The sequence below is a fragment of the Nesoenas mayeri genome (genome assembly GCF_963082525.1).
Source record: "Nesoenas mayeri genome assembly, chromosome: 3".
Taxonomy (NCBI): domain Eukaryota; kingdom Metazoa; phylum Chordata; class Aves; order Columbiformes; family Columbidae; genus Nesoenas; species Nesoenas mayeri.
The window spans coordinates 19,258,556-19,282,240 of NC_137544.1; the positions used below are offsets into that span (position 1 = coordinate 19,258,556).

The window sequence follows — 23,685 nt, forward strand, 5'->3', positions numbered from 1 at the left end:
TAATCTAATTTGAAGGGAAGCTGATGAATTAACTTCTGCTGAATCGTCCAAGGCAAACAATAAATAGTCAAGGAATAAATAACAAATGAAGTTATACTCCAGAGACAGAAGTTTGAAAAGGAGAGAGAAAACAGGCCTTCAGGTAAGCCAGCTTCTTTAAAGAAATAACCTGTGTTTTTGTGCAAACATTCAAGCCTTTTCAGTAAGTAGCAGGAAATTAACTGCTGATTGCAGCAGCGCACATGTGTTTTCCTTGTTCTCTTTGCATGGTCTGCACCAGAAGTTACAGCATACCGCTATCTGTCCTGACAAACAGAAGTTATGGCATGACTTAAAAAGCTTCACTTTTTCAATGCAAAAGTGACACAGAACTTGTTTTAACCTTTTAGTTCTTCACAAATGAAGAAAATAGGTATCAAATGGGAAGCAAACAAAACAACAGTAAATGGGAAAAGGAAGTAAAGGTACAAAGACCCTCAGTGGCACTTGTTCTCCCATCTACTCTCAGGTAGGAAAATGGAAGTTATTAAGGGCTCCTGGTACACAGGCTGTTACCTACTTAGCTCTCCACCTAGTAGGCTGTCTCAATAATTAGGTGCCTTTTACTGTATTAAACACTTAACTCCTAAGTAACAGAATAGCCTGTTCAGTACAGTGAAGTACTAAATACATATAAATTGCTCAGAACATATGCTTACCCAACTCCACACTCCCCTCTCTGAGAGAGAACAAAAAAAAGGTTACTTGCTGAAAGTGTTTCTAAACATAGATACCCAAGTGAACAATGCATTATTTTCAGGACACTACCACGCAGCCTTGGCTGCTGGGATACAGCTGGTCCTTCCCCACCTCTCCCCTGCATCACCAAGCATATACTGAACTACGTTAAAACACCATCTAGAAAGAATGCAAAACATGCCAGCCCTCATGGCTTCACCCAGGCATATCTGTCCCTGCCTATTAACCATGAGGAAGGTTACCCCAACACTGATATGAAGATATACATACTGCTAATACATGAAGATAGAAAAATCCGTGATTTCTGAAAGCAAGATTAATGCTTAAAATACTGCAGTTTGTGTCCAGCCAGGTAATCAAGCACTCAGAAGTGAAAATGTCTCCCCATTTCATGCTGATAAAGGTGAGAAACTAAGGGACCTGCTTTTAGCTAAGAACTTATTTGGTAATTTTACCACTTAAAAGAGCAAGAAAGTTACCTCAAATTCAAATTATACCTCGTCCAAAATATTTCCCCAAAATTCAAACCCCTTTTTCAGATGTCATTGCTCCATGTTTCAGAGGTCATACCATCTGCTATGGAGAGTTCTTCCAGTGTCAGGAACATGCAGGTCTCCAACTGGTATTCTTGTGTGCAAAACCTGGGAGTTCCACTGCTCTACAGTAATTCTACACATTCTCCCCAAAAAGGTGAGTGTCAGCATACTTATTTTTCTACACCAATTCTTTCTGCAGACTCTGGACTCTTCTCCAGAGCCGTGTTGCAGCAGTGCCAAGAACAACCTAAGAGAGGTACCATTAAAATGCTGGTGCCTTAATACTTTGATACACAAACATCACCCATGCAGGCAGTAGAGACGTCCCATGAATCAGTAAATCCCTATCTATGTTTATGGAATTTGAAATTTAAATGAAATTACTCTGTTATATGAACAGTTGTTTATTCAGCCATTTTTTGCACTTTACAGCTGGAATTCTGGAAATTCGAACACCACATCTTTGCCTGTGAGCTTCTTGTAGACACCAGAAAATGTTTCCACCTGTGAAGACAAACGATCTTGTTTATACATGCTGTATAAGAAAGTAAAATCTATGTTAACATATTTCAGATACTACACTATTTCCCACTGCATCTTGACTATGAAGTGAACTCTCAGGCAAATTATTTTCTTCTAGATTAAGGTAGCTGAGGGTTTACAAAGAAGACATGTTTTCTGGAGAATATTTGGAATTTATTTCATAGGAGACCCAGAGAGCTGAGCTGTCCCCACAGAAAAAACCTATGCAAAGAGATTGGGGACTTCAGGCTGTATCAAGCACATCTGTTTAAGCTCAAAACTAAGTGCTTCACTTAAACAAACAAAACCAAAACAAAACCCACAAGCAAACAAAACAAAAAAACCCACAGCAAAACACTCTCTGTTCCCATGAGGGAACCAATATAGCTACTTTACAACCTAGGGATTTTGTGAAATTGAACTAGAGCTTTAGTTCAAAACTGTCTTGCTCATCTTCAGCATCATACTCCAAATACAAACGGAAGCATCTCCCTCGCCACAAGCCGAAGGCAGCCAAGCAGCCCCTTAGCTCTGTCAGAATGCCACCCCAGCCCGTGAGAAAGTAAAGCTGTTTCATTTACCTTGTGTTCAACATTGTTCTGTTGTGCTTTGTCCAAATGCACTTTTATGAGCCTGCTGCCGTCCAGTTTTACACGGATTCTCTTGCCCACAATTTCACTTGGGAAGACCAGGTCTTCAAGAATGGCATCGTGCACTGCGGTAAGCGTGCGGCTGAAATACCACGTTTGTATCATTAAAATAAGTCCTCTCGCCAAATTTTCCAGTTTGCCAAGGCTTAAACCTTTCACAGCATGCTCTACCTGAAAATTCAGTGGTGTGTTTCTTGACAATACCACACCTTTTCACAGGTCATGCAAAAATAAAAGCTAAAGTCTACACTGAGTGCAGAAACTTAATGACTGCATGAGGGGAAAAATGTCAGTAGCCAGGTTTCTGACCTTTTAGATCACGTTACTTTGCATCAACAGCCACAAAACATTATTTCTACACATATAAGGAAGATTTTACTTAACTCAGAACCAAGTTATCCCAACTGCAATTTTGACAGCCACACTCACAGGAATCATTTAAGTGTGCAAGTATCCCTACTTGCACACTTAAACTGAAGAGTATGTTCATAGGAGACCCAGTCTTGAAAACACTGGTTTATCCATCTGCCTGAACATCAATGTGTTACAGGAAAAGTCTACCTGATAAGTTTAGTTCATGCTTAGAAGACTGATATCAAGATTTTTTCTTCTTGAACTGTCCAGAAGTGATCCAAAATAGGAAAACTTAACCCAGGTTACTTTCAGTACGAGTCTAAATGACCAGTAAGATGTCCAGCTTCCCTGTCTGCATTTTCAAGGCAGTATCACTAGGAACCAAGTCTACAGCCAATGTCTACAGCTGCATTTTAATCTTAGAAAGACTGGGATACATAAGGGAGACAAACATCAATCACATCTCTATGCTTTGCTATATATACATATCACAGTTTTACAACAATACTAGCCTGGTCTAGCCTCAGGCTGAGGAAGGGACAGTCCTGCACACTCTCCTTCCCTTTCACTCAAAGTGTCAGCCTGTTAATCACATACACCAATGACAACTTTTCCATCCACTGTGCAATACTAGTTCCTATGTAATACAGAGCCCTCCAAAGGCAGGACTGCAGCTAGATAAGTACTCTGAAATTGCACTTTTAAAACCCATGCCTGAAGAATTCAAAATACAATAATAGACAAAACACAGGTATAATACTGGGGCTGGGAGAAGTTAGAGGAACATGCCACATGTCAGAGAGAGGACAAACTTTGAAGACACGGACTACATAATGATACAAGAGAGAACAGTATAGAAGAGGCATTGACATCCACACAGATACAGCAGTGTTGCACATCTAGCCATAACAAATCTAGATGAGAGCCAAGAGACCATTTAACAGAAATGACTACACTACTGCTGTTAAACTCATACCCAGCAGGACTTCTCATACCTACAGCCCTCCTCAGCTTCTCTCCCCCTCATTGCACCCTTTCAGTGTGCCAGACCTGCGTTCTGTACACCCTTGTCAGCATAACGTGGTAACAGAGACAGCACGTTGGTATTTCTTAATCCAGTATTGCTGGCTAAAAATTCACTACAGCTGTAGTTGGAAATAGAGATGGAGTTTTAAGAAATGCACCACAGTGCCCAAAGACAACCTTTTTACTGCACCCTTTAGTAGCCACATGGCAGATACTATTTCAAGCAGTAAGAGAAAGGACAAGACCATCCAATCACTTGAATGACTGCTCAAAAACTGAACATTACTTGACTAAAGTACCAAGTTACAAAAGAAAGCTCACATAATGAATCAATACTAGCTACTTACCTCCTGGGACGCTTTTGCTTGTTTTTTGTGCGGCTTTTTCTTGTTGGCTTGGGCAGAATCCTCCTCTGTTAAGAGAAAAATAAAAAAGGCATTTTTCAGTATCAAAACCAAACCCCCACACATGCAAAACACATTCCTGAAACACTGAAAAGGGAGACTTAAGCATGCCCAAAGCCACAACAGCATTAGAATCTGATATTATGTGTAGAAGGTGAAGTCCTAGTAGTAATTTATTTCTCATTTACTGATTCTGTAACCAATGTGCTGAAATAAAATATTTTTATTTCACACCTCCTGCTCCCATGAATACAACCAGGGTAGTTTACTATGTTGTATTCACAATCTGAACACACCTCTTTGGGAAGAGAAATTTCATGGAATTTTACAATTTCTGATACATTGAGCTTACTACTCTGCTTCACACCACAGACAATCTCAGTCCCACAGACAGCTAGGTGACAACTGAGATCGAAATACTACTTTGAGTGATGAGATATATTACACAATCCACATTAAACCTTGGCTTAAATGTTCCAACCAGCTTATTTTCTACTTCCTCACCCTCAAGGGTACATGTTTTAAAACACTGTTTCAGATACAGTTGTAGCCACCTGCAGTACTTTCTACAAACACATCACAGCTTCTCCATGACTGTACTCATGATGGGGTTATTGTAATACAAACTGGGCCATGTCATATTCCAAATCAACATTTCACCTATGGCAGAACTACTCATATTCCCTTCTAAAATGCATATTACTAAACTGACAGGGAATTCTCAAGCACTTAAGTGAGCCAGAGGCGCTTTATGAAAAAAAAAAAAAAAGTCTTCTTGGCAACAAAAAGATCCAGGGTAGGATGCTCTGGCTCTTAAAATTACATTACGAAGAATGTTTCTGAAAAAGAGCTTTAGTCTAACAACTGTTCACTCTGCAAACAGATCTCCAGTTTGTCCAGCTCTCGGTACTGCCCAGAGAGCCCTCTATCACACTTTTCATGGCTTCACTCCTTCCATAAATTTAGAACTTGAGTATGCTTTTTTCTTTCCTCTTCTATTAACTTGAATTTTAAGTATTTAGACTATGCAAGTGTAAGTAAAGCTTCTATTAATATTTGCTCCCTTTTATTTTCAGGCTTTGCTTCTCAAACTTCTGAAGGATTAAGAGAGTCCAGAACAAGAAAGTTATATCCTCCTCCAAAAAGTTTCACATCTCACCAAGTTTACAAAGCCTTGGCTGCTAGCTGAAATCATTCAGCTTACACTCACAGAAAAACATTCATTACATTTCCTACTGGTACGAAAATACATATTCTACCATGGTTACCTTGAACAGACAAGACAAGAAGGGTAGTAGCACTGGAACAGGTTATCCAGAGAGGCTGTGGAATCTCCACTCTTGGATGTTTTCAAGACTTAGCTAGACAAAACCATGGCTGACCTGATCTAATGTTGGCAACAGTCCCATCTCACACACAAGGCTGGACTAGATGACCTCCAAGGACCCCTTCAAATCAACATTTTTATGATTTTAAGTGTTTTACCTGAGCAATGAACACCACATGCTTCCCACTGAATTTCTTCTCCAGCTCACGAACTAGCCGCACCTGAATCTTCTGAAAAGATTTTAGCTGAGGAACTGGTACGAAGATAATGATGGCTTTTCTGCCACCACCCACTTCAATTTCCTGAAACAGAAGTAGAAGCTAACATTATCTAGGGGTCAAGAAGCAACATTTGGTTTGATCATGACTCTTCTGAACATAGATATTTGATAGTCTTGCTTATTACTTCAGGGGAAAAAAAAAAGAGGAGAGAGCAGTACCTGTTTTAAATGCATTTAAGAGCAAGCATTAAACAGAAAAACCTCTGTCAGAGCACTTGTTCTGCTGTAAGAGAGTGGCTGGGCAACCAACCCTACCACTCCTTGCAGGGTCACATCCTCTGAACAGCAAAGCTCATTCTTTCTGCAGGATGGGACTCAGATGCCAGAACCCAAACTATACTGAATGTTTACCATCACATCTGCAGTGATGTGATACACGCTGATAGGAAGTTTCACAAGTTCCTAATGCAGATTCTAGACAAAGTTTACAGTAATAAATCTCTTAACTCTAAGCACTCACGCATCTGCATGTGTGTCCACACTGGTGGGCCTGGGCATGAATCGAAAAGCAACCTACTGAAGTTTCTGTTGACAGCAACCAGCTTCACAAGTTACATGTAGTCTCCAAGGCTGATAAATTCCAGAACTAATTTTCTTCCTTCTTTTCCACTAATTTTCTCCTTCCTTTTCTTCCTTAACATTTTGCTTGCCTTTATTAACTAAAACTAAAATTTAAAAACAGGCTAACCTATGCAACCAAGTCTGTTTATTATCTTGATCCACCTCTTTATCTATTACTCGATACTTAAAAAGAGGATTTACAACTGATTTTACCAATAGTATTACAGTTTACATTCCTGACAAAGATTCTGCAATGCCTACATTGCCAGCCAATACCCACACACGGACCATCTCAAGCCCAATTCACAGAGACAAAAAGTAGAACCACCATTTTTAAACACATTTGATTAAAACACTAAACTGCCATTTGAGTTTTTACAATAACTTTTCAGTCCAGTTTATAAAAAAAATAACTTACAAAATCCTACCTGTTAACAACAAATACCAGAAAATAAATCACAACAGCATATAGGAAAACAATCACAGGCCATAACAAACAGCTAAAGACATCATTCAAATAGTATGTTAACGTTCACAAAAGTTAAACACACACAGCAAATCAGTGAGAAAGTCTTTGTGGAGAAGGTCTGTCTTACCTTAGCGGCTGTGATGTTCAACTCCCGCAGTTGAGCCTTTAAGTCAGAGTTCATTTCCAGCTCCAGCAGAGCCTAGGGAAGTAAAGTTGCAGTACAATCCATTATATACAGCTCAATTTATAGGAACTCTTGAGATCAAAGTCTGTCCACACTGCCAGAGAGTAGCTATATAGTTTTTACTAGAGTCAACAAAGATTTAACTTCCTGTCAGCCACACTGACAGATGCAACAAGTTCAACTGGTGGGAACACAGGCTGACTGCTCCGGTTCCTCAGTAAAACCAGGAAAAAATACACATTCACACAGCACCACCCTCGAAGTTGAAGCTCTAGACAATATCACAACACCGTCTCCACAATGTGCAGTCACCAAGCAGCAGAAAGAAAAGAGACATACCTGGGATATACCAGACTCGAACTCATCTGGCTTCTCGCCATTAGGCTTCACTATCTTTGCGCTAGAGCTGAACATGGCCTTTCTGCAACGCAAAACAACATCTCAGTTGTCACCAGCAACATGTCTTCTACTACACACACAGCGAGACCCTGCAATCCAGCTACTCAGCCACACGCTTCGGAGTGAAGCCAGGCAGAGCCCACGAGCCCCAGCACAACGGTCCGGGAGCTGCCGACCCCAGCACGTAAGCGCAGCCGCGGGGAACGCGGGGCCCTGCCCAGCGCGGCGCTGCGAGGCACCGGGGCGGCTGCCCGGCCGCTCGCGGAGCCCCACGTGCCGCCGAGCAGGCAGTCTGTCCCAGCTCCCGGGGCTCCGCGCCCGGCCCTGGCCCCCTCCTCCCGCCCGGCGGCTGCTGCCCCGCCGCAGCGGCCTCCCTCGGGGCACTGCCGGGGGAGGGCGGAGGGGAACCCCGCCGGCTCTCCTCCCCCAGCACCGGGCGCCCCGCCGACCATCGGGCCTCGGGCAGGCGGTAATCGGGGGCATCCCCACGCCGGGCGGCCGCGGGGAGCGCCGCTGGACGCCCAGCCCCGTATTGCGGCGGCATCGGGGAAAAAGGCGCCGCCGCCACCGCGGTCCGCGCAGGGCCCGGCACCCACCTCTCTCAGCGCCGGCCTGGGAAAAGGGAGAGCTCTCGCGAGCGCGGCTCAGATCGCGGCCCGGGAAGGCACTCGCCCCGCCCACGCAGGGCTGAAGCCAGACCAGGAAGAAGGGCAGAACAGATACCCGCGTGCACCGCGAGCCGACAGCAACTTCCGCCAGAGAGAAGCCGGACTGGATGCTCAGAGTCCTGGCGTGGCGCCCACTGATGAGGTCATCACCAGCTGCTGGGCGGGCGGGGAGCCGGCACAAGCCGTGGTCCAGCACATGCGCAGTGCGGGTGGCAGTGGCTGGTGCGAGTTGCGGTCGGGCGCGGGATCTCTTCCCGCCTCTGTCCCTGTCCCTGTCCCAAGGGTTCTCTCCGTGCCGCGGTGCGGGAAGGAGAGGGAGAAGAGCCTGCTCCGCTCGGTCGCTCCTGGTTATGCCAAGCCTTCGCCGTCACTTGCTTCTCCCTGGGCCCGGGCGGCCTGAGGCGGCCCCCGCCGGCTCGCTGGCCTCAGAGGCTCCCGGCCGCTGCCCTCAGGCTGGAGTTCTGGACCTCTGGGGTCGGAGCGCTGCAGCCGTGAATCGTCACTGGGATCTCAGCCATGGCAGGGCGGCTCGGTTTGCTCCAGCAAAGGCAGAGCCCACCGGTTGAGTACATGTCTGCCCTTCTGTGGTGCGCCTCACCTGCAGCAGAACAGCAGCAGACACTAGCTTTTTCCTTCCCTCTCTGTTTCATCTCCACATTAATTTAGTGGGCTGAGAGTTCACCCGTGATGTCCATGCAGCCTTTTCAAGGTAGAAGAGACCTGCCAGAGCGGTGTCTGGCACAGTCACCCATGACATGCGGCAAGGCATTGTGCCTGAGAGACACAGCCAAAACCACACCAGGGAGCATTCTGACAACCAGAGAGATTGGCAATCCTGTGCCAGCTCCAAACTGTGCCTGGGCTTTGTTTTGTGTACCTCTATAAACATGAGCTCCCGGTTGCTTCTGCTGACACAACATCGCAGTGATCATAGTTACTAAACTGTCATTAGAGTAGAAATAACACACAAGTCTTCTGCTGTGTTCAGGTGCAAACTCAAGGTATGGGAGTCCTGGGCTCCACTTACTCTCTTATCTCTGGAAGCACTTTATTGTATATTGTGTTATTATATAACAAGGAAGACACTATCAATACTTCAGCTGCATGCTGATTAAAAAAACAAAACAAAACAAGCTGTACTCTAGGTACAAAAGAAGTCACTTGCACATTGATTCAGGTGAAAGTGCCTGGCTGTGCATGCGCAGTGGAGCTAAAGCCTTGCCTTGACAAAAGGTCCCCACCTTGATGTTTCCCTGTTGGCTAATTTAGAGAGGTTGCCCACTCAAGGGGAAGTCCCACGCAGAGGCAGGTGTGCAGCTCTTGGCACACACTGTCCGGAGAAGTTAGGCACAGGAACACAGTTCAGAGCTCTGGTTCTGTGCTTAGATTCCCTCACTAATCCTAAGAACAGCCAATTTAATTTGTAATACCACATTCACTGTTATTAGGTAATAGGGTGTGTAAAGTCTGTTACTTAAAAAAAAATCCAGTAGTGGAGTAACAGGCTCCTGCTGTAAGCAAAAAACTGGCAGGGACACACCCTTCCCCCAACCTAAACAACTTTAGCATCTGCAGAAGGCAGCCTGTCATGTTTTCTAATTTTTGTGAGCTTTTTGGTAAATTTATGATAGCCAGAAATGCAGATTGTTCAGTTCCTGTTTTTCTCTCAAGTCACTCTTCTTTCCTTGCATGTATTCAACGAATGGGAAAAACTGCCTAGCTCATACTGATGTCCAGGATTAGTATTTACAGAGATTTGAAATTATCTAAACAGTGATGAGGATCTGATCTGAAGTAAAAAAAAGAAAGATAACAAGTAATCATCTCAGCAGTCCAGTAGTCCAAATTCAGTTTATACTATGAAATTGTCTACGAGAGAAAGAAAAGGTGGTGTGCAGATGGATGAAAATTGGAATGTTCAGAGCAGTAATGAAGAAATAAAGATGCAACATGACTACCTACAGCTTCCCATCCCCATGCTGTTAGTGCTACTGAATAGCCCAGGATGCTACGTAAGAGCAATGAGAGAAGATGGTGTACAGAGGGTTTCCTTTCTAACACCAACTACGCATTAGGGGAAGGATGCAGGGTGTTGAGGTCTGTGTGGGCTTTACCCAGTCAATAATGCGTTGTATCCAAAGCACCTGACCGGTTTTCAAGAATCATTGTAGAAATGTGGTCTTTAGAAGAAGTTATGTCACTACAAAGTGGTGTAATTAATGAGGTTTTCATGCTGTGCAGACTCAGAAAGGGCAGGGTGAAGAAGTGGAAAGAATAAATTAGGTGTGTTACAAAAGTATCCCAGCAGCAATAGGACAAGGTGTCACAATGCCATGAATAATGTGATTTAATATAAGGAAAGAAACAGAGCGCAAGACTTGCCAGTGTCATAGCTAACTCTAGACTCAGAGGCAAAACCAAATCTATTACTAGTTCACTTATCTGAAAGAGGATTGTATAACCACAGCAAAGCTTCAGAGCTCATGGGTGAGCTGTTCCTCTAAGTGTCTACTGAAGACTGCGATGATGTGAGGGGATTATTGCTTTTCAGCTTCACTGACACATTGTTTTACACAGTTCTAAGAAGGAAGATAAAACACCTCCTTTTCCTGTTTTATATTTTTAATCAAGGTAATGAGATGCAGTATAACTTACACTTGCAGGGTATGCTAGATAAAGTGACAGCCTAGTGACCCACCTACTTAAAACCCCAGTTTTAAATAGGAAACACTTGATTTGGGTCACATCAAAATTTCCTTTAAAAGCTTATGTATGGAACCACATTATGATTAAGCGTGTTTCAAGCTAAAATATTTATCAAAGAAGATTAAAATGCTCAGCTAATGTGTACATTACATGCATTAGTCTGCGACAAAGTAATCAGCTAACATTTACAGTGAATTTGAGTAAAAATGCCCTACAGACACATCCTTACTTAAGTGATGAGTGTATTTTTTATATACATATATTAAGTCCTATTTCTTTTCTGCAGACTCTCAGTTATAAATACAGAAATGGCTGTCAAGAAGACATGTTAATAAATTATTAAACAAGTTTGGGTTCTAGTGGGAGGAGAAACACAGGACCAGTAAAACACAGCTGAGTTTATAGTGCAATGTGTTAAGAGAAGCGCTATCAGGCCATGGCTCAATGACCACTTTCATTCAGCATGGTGCCAGCAAAACAAGGGGATTTGCTCTCTTTTCCTTGAGCCGCTTATTCCCAATGCCTCAGCTGTGGTTGCACAAGCAAACTTTGGTTTGCCAAAAATTGGCTAGATTTGTATATCTGATCAGAATACTTTACAGTGGCTACACAGCGTTACCATGTATAAACTGTGGCATTAATTACAAGTGCAAAATCATTTGTGAAACCCACTTTAAAGTCCTATCCATGTATGCATTTACATTATTCTGTATTCAGATGAGGAGATCTTTTGTGACTGGACCCTTCAGCTTTCCAAGTGGGGACTAAATGGCTCGCTTCTTGGTGAGCCTTCATACTCACTTCACAAAACTGTGGCTTACGGAGCCTGATATGTCCTCTCTAACCCAGGCTGACTGAAAAACGCTACAAATCCACTAGTGCTACAGCAACCAGTGGGCAACTACCATGAAGAAGGCCCAGGTATCGCTTAGCCTAGCTGTGCTAAAATGCCAGCTGTCACATGAGGAAAGGGACCTGTCTGTCCTTCCACTGCAGCACAACAGTAAGGGAAAATCAGCAGCAGAGGTGCAGTGGTAAAGTTGGGGCTCACTGATCACATGCAGCCTCAGTTTCACTAGCTGGGAGAAGAAGCAATGAAGGTAATGTGTGTGATACTCAGTGAACTTCAAAAATATATTTGTTTTTTCCCAATTTGAATCTGAGTTCTGCATGTTGGTCATGGCAGCAGGAGAGTTACTGTTCAGTCTTTGCATGTAAATTGGATGTATGAATCTGTCTGTTCAACCACAGAATTAATGAGCATAACAGAAGGTCTTTTCTTTCCCTATCGGTTACTGCTCATTGCTCCTTTATTATGTCTTGCCCAAAGAAAACTACGAGTAATATAAATGTGTAAACCTGTAAGGAATAAGAAATCTATCTACTACAGAAAACCATAATTAAAAGAAAAATCACAGACGGGAAGCAGTGAAAAGCCCAAGAGCCTCAGTGGAAACCCTTACAGAGATAATTAATGTAAATAATCTTAACCTGAGAAAATTGTATGTAAGCATTCTGTAAGTAAGAATAATATGAAGTCTCATGCATATGTTGAAAGAAGCAAGAAAAATGTGGTAATTATGATACAACCCTGACCAAATTTTTGCTGTATTCTACCAAGGCCTGTCAAATGCAAGAGCTCTTTGGTTTTGTTTTGTTTTTCTCAAAGAGAGGTGTCATCTAACTGATAACAGTAATCTTGAACCTGCCACTGCTTTTCCAATGGAAGGCAAAATTAAAGTCAGTTTTTCACATCCTTGACATTTTACTAGGCCACCCTTGTAAATCCAGCTACAATGCTCTATGGTTCTGGCATCTTGAGGTGGGTTTGTGGTAATACACCTGGATTAGAGCTACAGGAAAACCCCAGCGGCTGAAAACACAGCAGCCTGCACACATTGAGTGTTTCTGGGGGCAGTCATACCTGTGCCCTCATCTTCTGTGCTTTGATCTCAGTGGCAGCTCAGCTGAGACACTGAATTCAGCACACACCCAGACCTCCTGGCTTCGGTCTCCACGTACTTTATGCTCCTGATATGAGAATCCGTGGCAGCAGGTTACGGAGGGCAACAGTTAAGAGTTCTAACCTGTGCGCTCAAGGTGGTTCTTGTTACCTCAGAGGCCATCAGGGTACAGGGCTCAGCTGGAACATGCTGATCTAGAGCCCTCAATTTAAATAGGAGGGTGAGAACCAGTTTAATGACCTTCTCCAGCTCTAGACCTGTGAGTGTACCCACCGTGTTGATGCTTGTGCCATGTTTCAGCCACAGTCCTTCCTCTGGTGCTCATCAGGAGGAAGGACGTGGGGACTATGCAGCAGCTTGTAGGGACAGTCACTCTCAGGCAGTGAACCCTTCGTTTTAACGACTTGTTAGGGTCCCTCAGCTCACCAGAGTTGATTGCAGGACTGGGACCATGATTTGGGCGGTCAGGGGGAGCTTCAGCTGGGGGCACCTGTGGGGTTCCATTTGTTCTGTAATAACTGGGGCTTTCTGAATAAGCCGCTGGTGTAAACTGCTGTGACCTCGCACATCTCGTGCCCTTCCCAAAACAAAAGCTGCTTTTGTTTGGGCTTTTAAAATACAATTGTTATAGGGGCGGAACAAAAGCAAACAAGAAAACCCACCAAAAAAAAAGCCTAAGCCCTGGGCGCTTCCAGTAAGTTTGGCCTCACTCGAGGCCCGTACGGCGCCCTCAGCGCGCCCTCTCTTCCGTTGCTCCGCCGCGCATGCGCAGGAAGGGCCGGGGCGCGGCGGCGCGGGGTGCGGTGGCCGGGCCCGCGGGGCGGGGGCGCGCATGGCGGCGGGGCTGCGACATGTTGCGGTGGCTCGTGGCGGTGCTCAGTCACTCCTGCTTCGTTTCCAGAGGCCACAGCATGTTCTACGCCGTGCGCAGGGGCCGGCGGACCGGCGTGTTCCGCACCTGGTAAGGGCCGCGGCCGGGGCCGGGGCAGCGCGGGGAGCCGCCGCGGGCCGGCTCGGCCTCACCCCCGCCCGCTGTGTTGCAGGGCGGAGTGCCAGGAGCAGGTGAACAGGTTCCCCTCCGCCAGCTTTAAGAAGTTCGCCATCGAGGAGGACGCCTGGGCCTTCGTGCGCGCCGGCCTGCCGGGGCAGCAGCCGCAACAGCCCGCACCCGCAGGTAGCGCGTCCTGCCCTCGGCTCCAGCTGCCCGGGCGGGGCAGGAGGGCGGTTCCCGGGGAAGGCCGGGTCGGAGGGCGGTTCCCGGGGAAGGCCGGGTCGCAGGGAGGCCGCGCTGCGCACTGGCACATCCCGGCTAGCTGCTGTATGGCGCCTGTGTAAACAGTGCGACTTCTGTTTCTCCTTCTCCTACGACGGGCGGGATGGTGGGTGCCGCGGTGGCCCTGCGGACACCGAGGTGGATGTGGCTGTGCCGCGCAAGTATTTCTGTGGGTGCTTGGAGAACATTGCCTCTACCATGCCCGTTTTAAGGGCCATTACGTGGGTGTCTCCACTTCGGTTTGATCGAGGATAAAAAATGACTGGTGTACACTGTAATATTTTTTGCATAATAGTTTGAGGAGTGTCAGTTTAACAGACTAGCATTGCTAATGAGTTTAACAGGCTGGCATTGCTAATGAATGAACCGTTGGCCTTTAGAAACAGTTGTTTTGAATAAAATAAAATTGTGTCTCAGTTGAACTTGGTGTTGTGTTTTGTGTCTTTTTTTTTTTTTTTGGAAGAGACACATGCTCCTTCAGCTGTAACGCAGGAAAATGTTAACCAGAGAGAGGAACCAGAATTAAACGTCTTGTGTTGCAATGCCTGTAAAAGGCCGTATGAACAGTCTACAAATGAAGACCACATTGCAAAACGTGTAAAACATGATGAAGTATACTCAGCGCCAACAGTCAGCGAAGATAAATTTTCATATATGGGTAAGCTCTTTTGTTATTCTTGTAATTCTTTTGAGTCCTTTGCACTTTTTCATAACTAAAAATTGTAATTATTAGAAAGATATTTAGGGAGGCTTCTGTATGGCAGCACAGTGCCCAGCATAATGTTTCTTTTTAAAATGGAAATATGAGCCATGATATATTTGTTCACAAATATATCAGTGTAATGTTAATGTGCTTTAATGGATATCAATTTATAGATTGGTCTGATCATTATACATGTGATTTTATGTGTGTGTAGGTTACAGACTATTTAAATACAGATGTTGCTAGGAAGTTTCCGTGTTGACCGAAGAAGGTGGGAACTGTAGTGAGAACAGAGGCAGAGATGTTTCCTGAGGCTGACTGTTTTGGGAGCAGTGAGGATGTGAAGCTGTAGTGGGACTTCTGGTGTGCTGCATTTACGTGGCTTCTATAGTTAACTTTTTGAAGGGCTCTCTGGGATGGAGATTTTGGGGATTAGCCTGCTGGCAGACACTTCTTTTCGGTTAAAGAGTCTACATCCTTGAAGGAGTGCTTGAACTTCTGCTTTTGGTAATTTGTTTATAGGTGACTTTGCAGTCGTTTATACAGATGGTTGTTGTTCAGGTAATGGACGTAATAGGGCACGTGCTGGTATAGGTGTCTACTGGGGACCAGGCCACCCTTTGTAAGTAGCTGGATGGATTCTTTTGTCTTTTTTTTTTTTTTTAATATATACTATTGTTTATGTGTGATGTGTAGTACCAGCCTTCTTTTGAATATGAAACCGTGCTAATGAGATTCATAATGACAGCCCTATGAAAATAGTGAGTTACTGAGGGGAAAAGAGAAAGCAGCCTCTCTAGGAAGTAAAAATATGGAGAAAATCAACTGGAAATAATATTTTTAGGGGCTGAAACTATGATTTAAGTAATGCAGGAAGTCTTAAAATAGGTGTAGGTGTGCACAGAAGACAACAAATATAATTGCATATTGGTGGCAAGGCCAAATATGAGGGTTGCACTATGCAGATGGAAGTTAGAGCTAAAATATGTTTATCCTACTTTATAAAAAGAAAATGAGCTATATTTATTTTTCTAATCTGTAGTCATATACACCATTCTGAATATTCGAGGAAACTAATCTGCTATCATTCTTTGGACACAGAAATACCAGTGAAAGACTTCCTGGGCGGCAGACTAATCAAAGAGCAGAAATACATGTAAGTAGTAAATGTCCTAAGATGCTTCTGCATGTAAAGTTTAGTAGCACAATCATTACTATTTCAACTCTGGCCTTCAGAAAGCAGCAATGGAGCTGTGGAGGAAGTATACAAAATATCAGGAGTTATGACTTTAAACGAATTGTTCTCTTTAAATTAAGTCTCTTTATTGGTTTTGAACAAGGTAGTTCACCTTGAGAATTCCAGAATATCAATAGGCCAAGCACAGCTGTTTAAAACAGCCTTGCTTTAGGAAAGGTTGATTCTCAAATCTGTGTAGTATCCCTTGCAGTTTTTGTGTGCACATCTCAGAGCTTGGGGTGAGGGTTGCCGAGTAGCAGTTAAGAGGAGAATCAGCTTCTTATTGGGATAGGATTAGAGTATAATATTCCTTATAGAAACCTAACAGTTGTAGGCTATCCGGAATAACTGCTGTTACTTCTGAAGTAAGCTTTTGTTGGCAACAGCAGGTTTAGTCTTCCCTTCTCGCCTCATCTTAATTCTGGTACTGCTGCTATCCTGCACTATGTGTTTGGAGATAAACTGAAACAGGGAATCAATCTGCTTAAAAACTATAGGAAGCTTATGTTAGTGAAGGACAAACAGAGGCGATGGTGGTGTGCCAGGGATCAAACTTGTTACTGAAGAGCTTTTCAGCTCTACATCCAGACTCAGCCATTTCTCCCTCTTGTAATATTTCATAGCACCAAAAAAGCCCCAGCCTTTTAGGGGTTCCAGAATGTTGGAACTGGCACGAATTCTTCCTCCTCAAAGTTATGGAGAAAATGTGTAAAACTTAGTGTGCAGTTAATAGAGGCTTTGATAGAGAACTGGGCAGAGAGCTGCTCATGCGGTACAGAATTGGGCATCTGAACGTTAGTGGGGTGTTTTGCTAGTGAAACTTAAGTGACTTTCTGTTTGCTCAATTCATTAAGTGGTTGTCTGCGTGCACAATTTTGGGAACGTCTGCTCTAAAGCATTTTGATAATCACTGATGGAGAGATTACAGTAATATTCTTTCCAGTTCTGTGTTAGCATTAGGTACTTTGCTGGTATTGCATGTGCCAAAATCATGTTCTGAACTGTGATTCTATTGAAATGTTTTTAAGGCAGCCTGCAAAGCAATAGAGCAAGCAAAGAGTCAAAACATCAAGAAGCTAATTATCTACACAGATAGCAAGTTCACTATTAATGGTAAGTAAATGATTCTAGTTTTCCTGATTCTTAAAGACACACTGTATGCAATGTTGTTACATAAGGCCTAGAGAACATACTAAGGCCTGGGGACAGGGTTATAGTCACTGGGGCTGTTCAGCTTGGAGGAGACTGAGGGGAGACATGGTGGCTACAGCTTCCTCACAAGTGGAGGAGGAGGGTCAGGTGCCACACTCTTCTTTCTGGCAACCAACGACAGAACCTGAGGGAATGGCAGGAAGATGTGCCAGGGGAGGTTTAGGTTGGACATCAGGAAAAGTTTCTTCACCCAGAAGGTGGTGGAGCACTGGAACAGGCTCCCCAGTGAGGTGTCACAGCCTCAAGCCTGACAGTGTTCGAGAAGAGACTGGACAATGCCCTCAGACACATGGTGTGAACGGTGGGGTTGTGATATGCTGGGACAGGAGCTGGACTCGATGATCCTTGTGGGTCACTTCCAACTCAGGACATTCTATGATCCTATAAGGAAGCTTATTTCATAGCTTCATAGCATAGCTTATTTCAATACTCATGAGTGCTTGGGGAAAAAACTATCACAGGGATTACCTACTAGAGACAAAGTGCCTATTAAAGTAAAGAATGACAGAAGTAACTAAAGGACTTTTGTCTTAAGGCATTTAGTGTGACACAAAGTCTAGAAAAAATGTGGTTTGTGTATATTATGTTAAGGATGTGTGCAGGAAAGTACTCAGAAGTTGGTGTAGTGACCCTGTAGGGTTTGGTTTCATTTGTTTGGGTCGGAGAGGCTGGCTTAATACACAAAAGTGAAGGCCATTCAAGTTTCCTTACTTTTTACATGTAGACTACACTTACAAACTCTCAGGCTAGACTGGAAGATTAGTCAGAGTTTATATATGTTTTGTGTGTATTTAAGGTTTCACTTTCATCCAAAGATGTGGAAAACTTAATTTTATTTCCTAGAAATGCTATGTGAAGCAGCCAGTAGGACATAATTTCTGAATACTTCTTCCCCTTTCCCCCAGATCTTCATATCTTACTCCTGTGATAATTCTGAACTGCATGAGTATTTTGTTGTGTTTCACAGTTTTACAAGAGAGTATATGTGTTAGCTGTTTCCAGATCACTTTGAAAGTTTTTGGTTTTGTTTTGATTTTTTTTTTTTTTTTAAATAACTGTAAATGAAAATCTACTGAAACTTTTGATTGGAGATTAAATGTTGCTCTTTCACACTTCAGTGTTGTGGTTTGGTTTTTGTTTGTTTTTTTTTTTTTCTTCAGGGGTGTGGGGGAATGTAGGGAGATGTGGATACCTTGTTCTTAGGATAATTTCCTATGCTTGATCACTAACGCTAAAAGTAATTATTTGTTTCATGGCTTGTTATTAATGAAGCAAATAAATGGTTTGTATTGTTAAAAATCTGTATGTCTTTTCCTCCAAGTAAGTAATTCTGCTTTCCAGAAGCTCCCCCCTGATTTCTCAAAGTGGAGAGGAGTATGAAGGAAGAGCATCAGGCTTTTTTGTTCTAGAAGTAAAATAAAACTTACTTTGAAAAACTCTGATGTCACCTTAAGTAGCAATACCCTAGAAAGGACAGAAGGCTACTGAGTAGGAACAAATAACAGCCAGTCAAGGAAGGAGTTGCTGGAGCTGTCATGTGCTGCTTTTTTTCAAATTCCTTTAGCTTGCATATGCATGGAGGAGGTTCTGTCTGGAAGTGAAAAGTGTCAACAACTAGTGCTCTGTCCCCCTGATTCTAGTTCATAAGTTGAGGAAGGGACAATAAATGTTAAGAAACAACTTAAATGAATTTTCCATTGCATTTCCCTAAGGATCATCTTGTAAATCTTTCACTTGAGTAGCTTATTTTCTCGAAAAGATTTAGGTATAGCATTTTCTATAGGAACAGAATATGTGTGGGGTTTTTTTTTTTTTGTATGGTGGTTTTACTTGGAATGCTGGAAATATTCTGGAAAAGGAAAGAATAAAAGGAAGGGTCTCTGCTCTTTAGGGCTTGGTGTTGCATGCTGATCTGTAGAACCTGACTGCATCATTTGTGGAAAGAAGGAAGTTGTTCAAAGCATTAAGGAGCAAAGAAACATCTTTGCAATTCTTTGCTTTGTGGGAGAAAGTCTGTATCGTCTTGTCTGTGAAACTGGTGTTATGAAGAAAGAAGTTTTGTGGAATAAAATTCCTGTTAAACTTAGGTATGAGACTTAACTATGAGGGAGGACTATAAGAATCTGTAGGTGTAATGTCTTAGTCTCTTTGGTTTTGCTTGCAGCTTGCTCTTATGTTTTGTGTCACTGAGGTGACCAGGTTCCATTCTTATTTAATCAAAGTTATTCTGTAAATATGTCTAGGAGTTATTTTTCGAAATACTAGAGATGGAGGCTTGTGGTTAAGTATAAATGTTTTTTCAGGTTTTGTGTGCAAGATGGGTGATTCTCTGTTTAGCTTAGGTCTGTCATTAAATGAGTAAGGATGTCTTACATTGTCGAAACTAGCAAAGATATATTTTAAAAAGTCCGTATCTAAGGAGTAATACAGTAGATTTTCTGGCCAGAAAGGGTTGGCTAGAATGTTAAATCTCATTCTGTAGGTATCTGCTTATGTGGTCCTTCTCTGAAGGATTCTGTTTAGTGTGCAGAAGCCGTAAGACAGGTGACCATCTGTGTTTCCTCTGTGCTTGTGTGTCTCCTCAATTAGTCAAAACAAATAAAGCCATAGATTTGTTCTAGCTTACTGTGCCATCAAGCAAATCCTTACCTTCAGTTTATTGAAGTTTGCGTTATAGTTTTGTGTGTAATGCATGTATAAAATTGTAGCATTTAAATATCTGCTCAGGAAAACATGGTTGGGTAGTTCAAGTAATAATGGAAAAATACAATCCTGAGAGACAGTAGTAGAGAACCAGACAAGAGTATCTTCTACTCTTGCGATGCGATGTCTTTGCCTCAGACTTTGTATGGACTTAATGTGTGCTAGAAGGCCGTTTGCTCTATCTTGATCCTTACTGGCTACTTTCATAACATTTTTATGGTAATGCTCCCTTCATGTAGGTATTACAAGCTGGGTTGACAACTGGAAAACAAATGGCTGGAGAACAAGTTCTGGAGGAAGCGTAATAAATAAAGAAGATTTTGAAAGACTTGATAATCTATCAAAAGGCATAGAAATTCAGTGGGTAAGCACCTCATTTCTTGCACCTCATTTGTTATCTTTAATGACATCTTACATGTGCTTCTTGAGAAAACTTGCCAGTATGACTGTTAACTAAGAACTTTATAGAGCATAATAGTATTTTGCATCCATAGGTAAAACCATAAATACGGAGAAGTTGCTTGTTTTATTTAAAGCAAATAAGCAACCTAACCTAGGCTATTGGAGCTAGTATTCCATTTATTAAAACGTTTGTTTATATTTGTTTCCTCTCTCTTGTTATTACTTAGAAAATGCCTGCAATAATTACTTTGTTAGTACTGTTAGTAGATGAATTTCTCTTGGAACTCTAAGCTAAAAACATAACTCTGTCTTTTTGAGTCACAGCTCAATTTCTGGGTTTACTTTTCAGAACTCTTAAGATGCTGGTTTGTTGGTGTAACTCAATCACATTAATGTCTTCAAACTGGCAAAACTTGAGTATAATCCTGGATAGACTAACTCTAGTTTTCTGTACCTTAACTCTGTTTTTTATGAGAAAACTGAACATAGAAAAGTATTTAAAATACCGATTTTTAAGATTTAAATTGCTGAGGTCTCAGGTAAAGAAGTAAACCAACTTCTGTACAGGTATTCCTGGTAAAGTGTTTGGGGTTTTTTGGGAAAGATGTTTTATTTCAGGAGGAGCAGTGTATGCAGGCACTTAATTACAGTGATCAACATGCTGACGTGTGGGGTCCTCCATGGGCTGTGGTGTGGCTGTCTCCTCCAGTGTGGTCCTTCATGGGCTGCAGGGTGACAAACCGCTTCACTATGGTCTTCTCCGCAGGCTGCAGAGGAATTTTCTGCTCCAGTGCCTGGAGCACCTCCTCCCCTCTTCCTTCACAGACCTTGGTGTCTGCAGAGTTGTTTCACATATTCTCACTCCTCTCTCTCACAGCTACTGTGCAGCTTTTTTGACCTTTGCTTAATTATGTTATCCCAGAGGAGCCACCAGCTTTGCTGATGGGCTTACCTCTATCCTGTGGTGGGTCTGTTGTGGAGCTCGCTGGAACTGGCTGTTTCTAGTGTGTCAGTACACCCTGGTGTCTTCTCACAGAGGCCACCCCTGTAGCCCCTGGCCCAGTACCAAAACCTTGCCCTGTAAGCTTGATACCATCCTGTACACACTTCACACTTGTCCCCTCTCAGATCTGGGCAAATGGCAAGTTTGATTTTTCTTCCTCTCCTTCCACCACACTTCTACCCTTGCTTCTGACAAGGTGGGGCTTAGGGGTGAAAGTGCTTTTTTAGTAACTTGGTTTGAGCACTGAACGGAGAGAGGTTTTTCTCTGGCCTCTGAAAGTGGGAATTTTGAGTTGAAGCTGTTCTCTGCATTTCTTAAAGGCTGGGTTAGGCAGTCCTTATCCAATTCACTGCTTCTCAGGTGATTTTTCATGATTTTCCAAGAGTTTCCTAGAGTTAGAGAGACTATGAACATTCCTGGGAAGAACACATAAGGACTAAATGTGAGGAGAGGGCAGCTGAGGAGGTGCTACTATATGATGAATGAAAGGGTGGTGCATGATCAAATTTCATTTATGTACTTTTTTCTTGGTTTCTTGCATATCTAAAGCTCCTCTACTTTTGTCCTAACAGATGCATGTTCCCGGTCATGCTGGTTTCCAAGGCAATGAAGAAGCCGACAGACTAGCAAGAGAAGGAGCTAGTAAACAGAAGCCCTGATGCACTGGGACTAGAGACTGTTGCAGTGGGAGGAAAAGGACTAACATCACAGTGACAACTTGAAATGCTATAATTGCTTCGGAGTTGAACTTTGAACTGTACTTCTTTCTGGTCTGAAGTGTTAAATATATACCAGACTTCTAGGAGAAAAAAAACCCACACGTGTTCTTCTACAATTGAGTCAATATCTAGTTGATGATGATGCTTTTTCTCCATCTTACTGAAGGGCCGTGGTCAGTGTTTTTAGTTGTCTTGTAGACTTCTGAATTCACTGTAAAGACAGACATCTGAAGAAGTAATATTAAATCTTTATCTTAAGTCTTCTGTATTTTCATCTTAGTGAAATAAATTATAATTGTTTTTTTTTTGTACAGAGGTATATATATTAACAGCCCAAAATAGCTGGGGGCGAGGGAACTTCAAGGTTGATTGGTTTGGTAAGAGGTCAGTGACCTAACATGGTGTTGTCCATTCATATGCTTTGTCATTCTGGTGCTAGCAGTAGCCCCTCTGCAGGTGGGCTTGTAACACTCACCTGGGCCTCCCAGTATCATCAGTTACAGCATCTGTAGTTTTCTTTATAATGCTGATTTGCAAGGTAGTGTGAACAAACTAAAAAGCCAGGTCACAAGAAGTCTTGAACAATGAATTTTTACTGTTCTCTCTCTAGCTGCTTAATGTGCAAGCTCTTTGTTTTCTGGCGTCCTGTTGCCATTAAGTAATTTTTTTATGCATACTGGTTCACATTAGCATTATTAGTTCCTCTTCAGTGTTGTCCCAAAGGTAATAATTGGCCATTTTATCTGAAATGGAACTAGAAGATGATCAGCAGCTTCAGATCTTCCGGACGTCAAGTATTTGACTTTTTTTTTTTCCCAGTCAATTATGAGATTAATGGAATGGCTAATGGGCTCTTCAATTAGAGAATAATTACCAGTAATCCACCTTCTATGCATCTACATGGGAGAAGCAAACAGGTCTGGTTTGTTATCTTTTGTCAACTTTTTTGTAAAGTACCTGCATACCATTGAAAACTAGGGCTTAAGCTGGAAGTCACTGATTGTTGTTGTTAATTACTATACAGAATGGTGGGGCTGCTGAAGCTTGGTTTCTTGAAAGTTCTCCTGCATTATCATACCTTTACTGAGGCAAAGTATGAGCTTTTATGTATTTAGAGTCACGTGAATTGTGATAGAATGAGGAAACTGGCTAGCTAGCGGTACATAGATGAGTGAGGTTTTTAAATGTGTTTTCTGTCATCCAAAGAGGGAGAGTAAAGTTCATCTACAGGTGAGGTATATTTTCCCCTTGCTTCTTTTGTATATATGCACACAATTATACGTTTATTAATTTTAGGAGTTTGGCTTGAAGAAAAACACCCCATCCTCCCTGATTGGATCTCTAGTTGGGGCAGAACAGTGTCACCAAATGTACTGAAGAGGTGGCATCTAATCTGCCTCTAGCATGCATCTCCAGTTAAACACGTAGATCCTCTTTACTGCGTGGAAATTTTTTGGGTTTGTTTTTGTTTTTCGTTTGGTTGGGGTTTTTTTTTGTTTGTTTGTTTGTTTGCAAAGCTTCTGCTCCAAAAAGAAAAAAAGTGTAGATAATGGTGAGTAAATCATAACATCAGTGTAATACTGCATTTAAGCAACTTGACTGCCTGAATCTAATAGGTAGATTATAATAGGAAACCTAGTAAGAA

The 23,685-nt window shown here is 42.7% G+C and overlaps 2 protein-coding genes across 2 annotated transcripts; one reads left to right on the forward strand and one right to left on the reverse strand.

The window, feature by feature from the left end:
- Nucleotides 1-1,662: 1,662 nt before the first annotated feature.
- On the reverse strand, nt 1,663-8,120 carry RPS7 (ribosomal protein S7). The gene is made up of 7 exons (XM_080343092.1): nt 8,047-8,120; nt 7,391-7,472; nt 6,995-7,066; nt 5,716-5,859; nt 4,174-4,238; nt 2,378-2,528; nt 1,663-1,778 (listed from the first exon to the last, which is right to left on the reverse strand). Exons 2-7 carry the CDS (start codon nt 7,463-7,465, stop codon nt 1,701-1,703), a joined length of 585 nt encoding a protein of 194 aa, XP_080199218.1. The 5' UTR covers nt 7,466-7,472; nt 8,047-8,120; the 3' UTR covers nt 1,663-1,700.
- Nucleotides 8,121-13,589: 5,469 nt separating this feature from the next.
- Nucleotides 13,590-22,678, forward strand: RNASEH1 (ribonuclease H1). Its single transcript, XM_080341903.1, has 8 exons — nt 13,590-13,749; nt 13,832-13,962; nt 14,525-14,719; nt 15,287-15,386; nt 15,866-15,920; nt 17,030-17,114; nt 20,156-20,280; nt 21,894-22,678. Exons 1-8 carry the CDS (start codon nt 13,640-13,642, stop codon nt 21,978-21,980), a joined length of 888 nt encoding a protein of 295 aa, XP_080198029.1. The 5' UTR covers nt 13,590-13,639; the 3' UTR covers nt 21,981-22,678.
- The last annotated feature ends 1,007 nt before the right edge of the window (nt 22,679-23,685 follow it).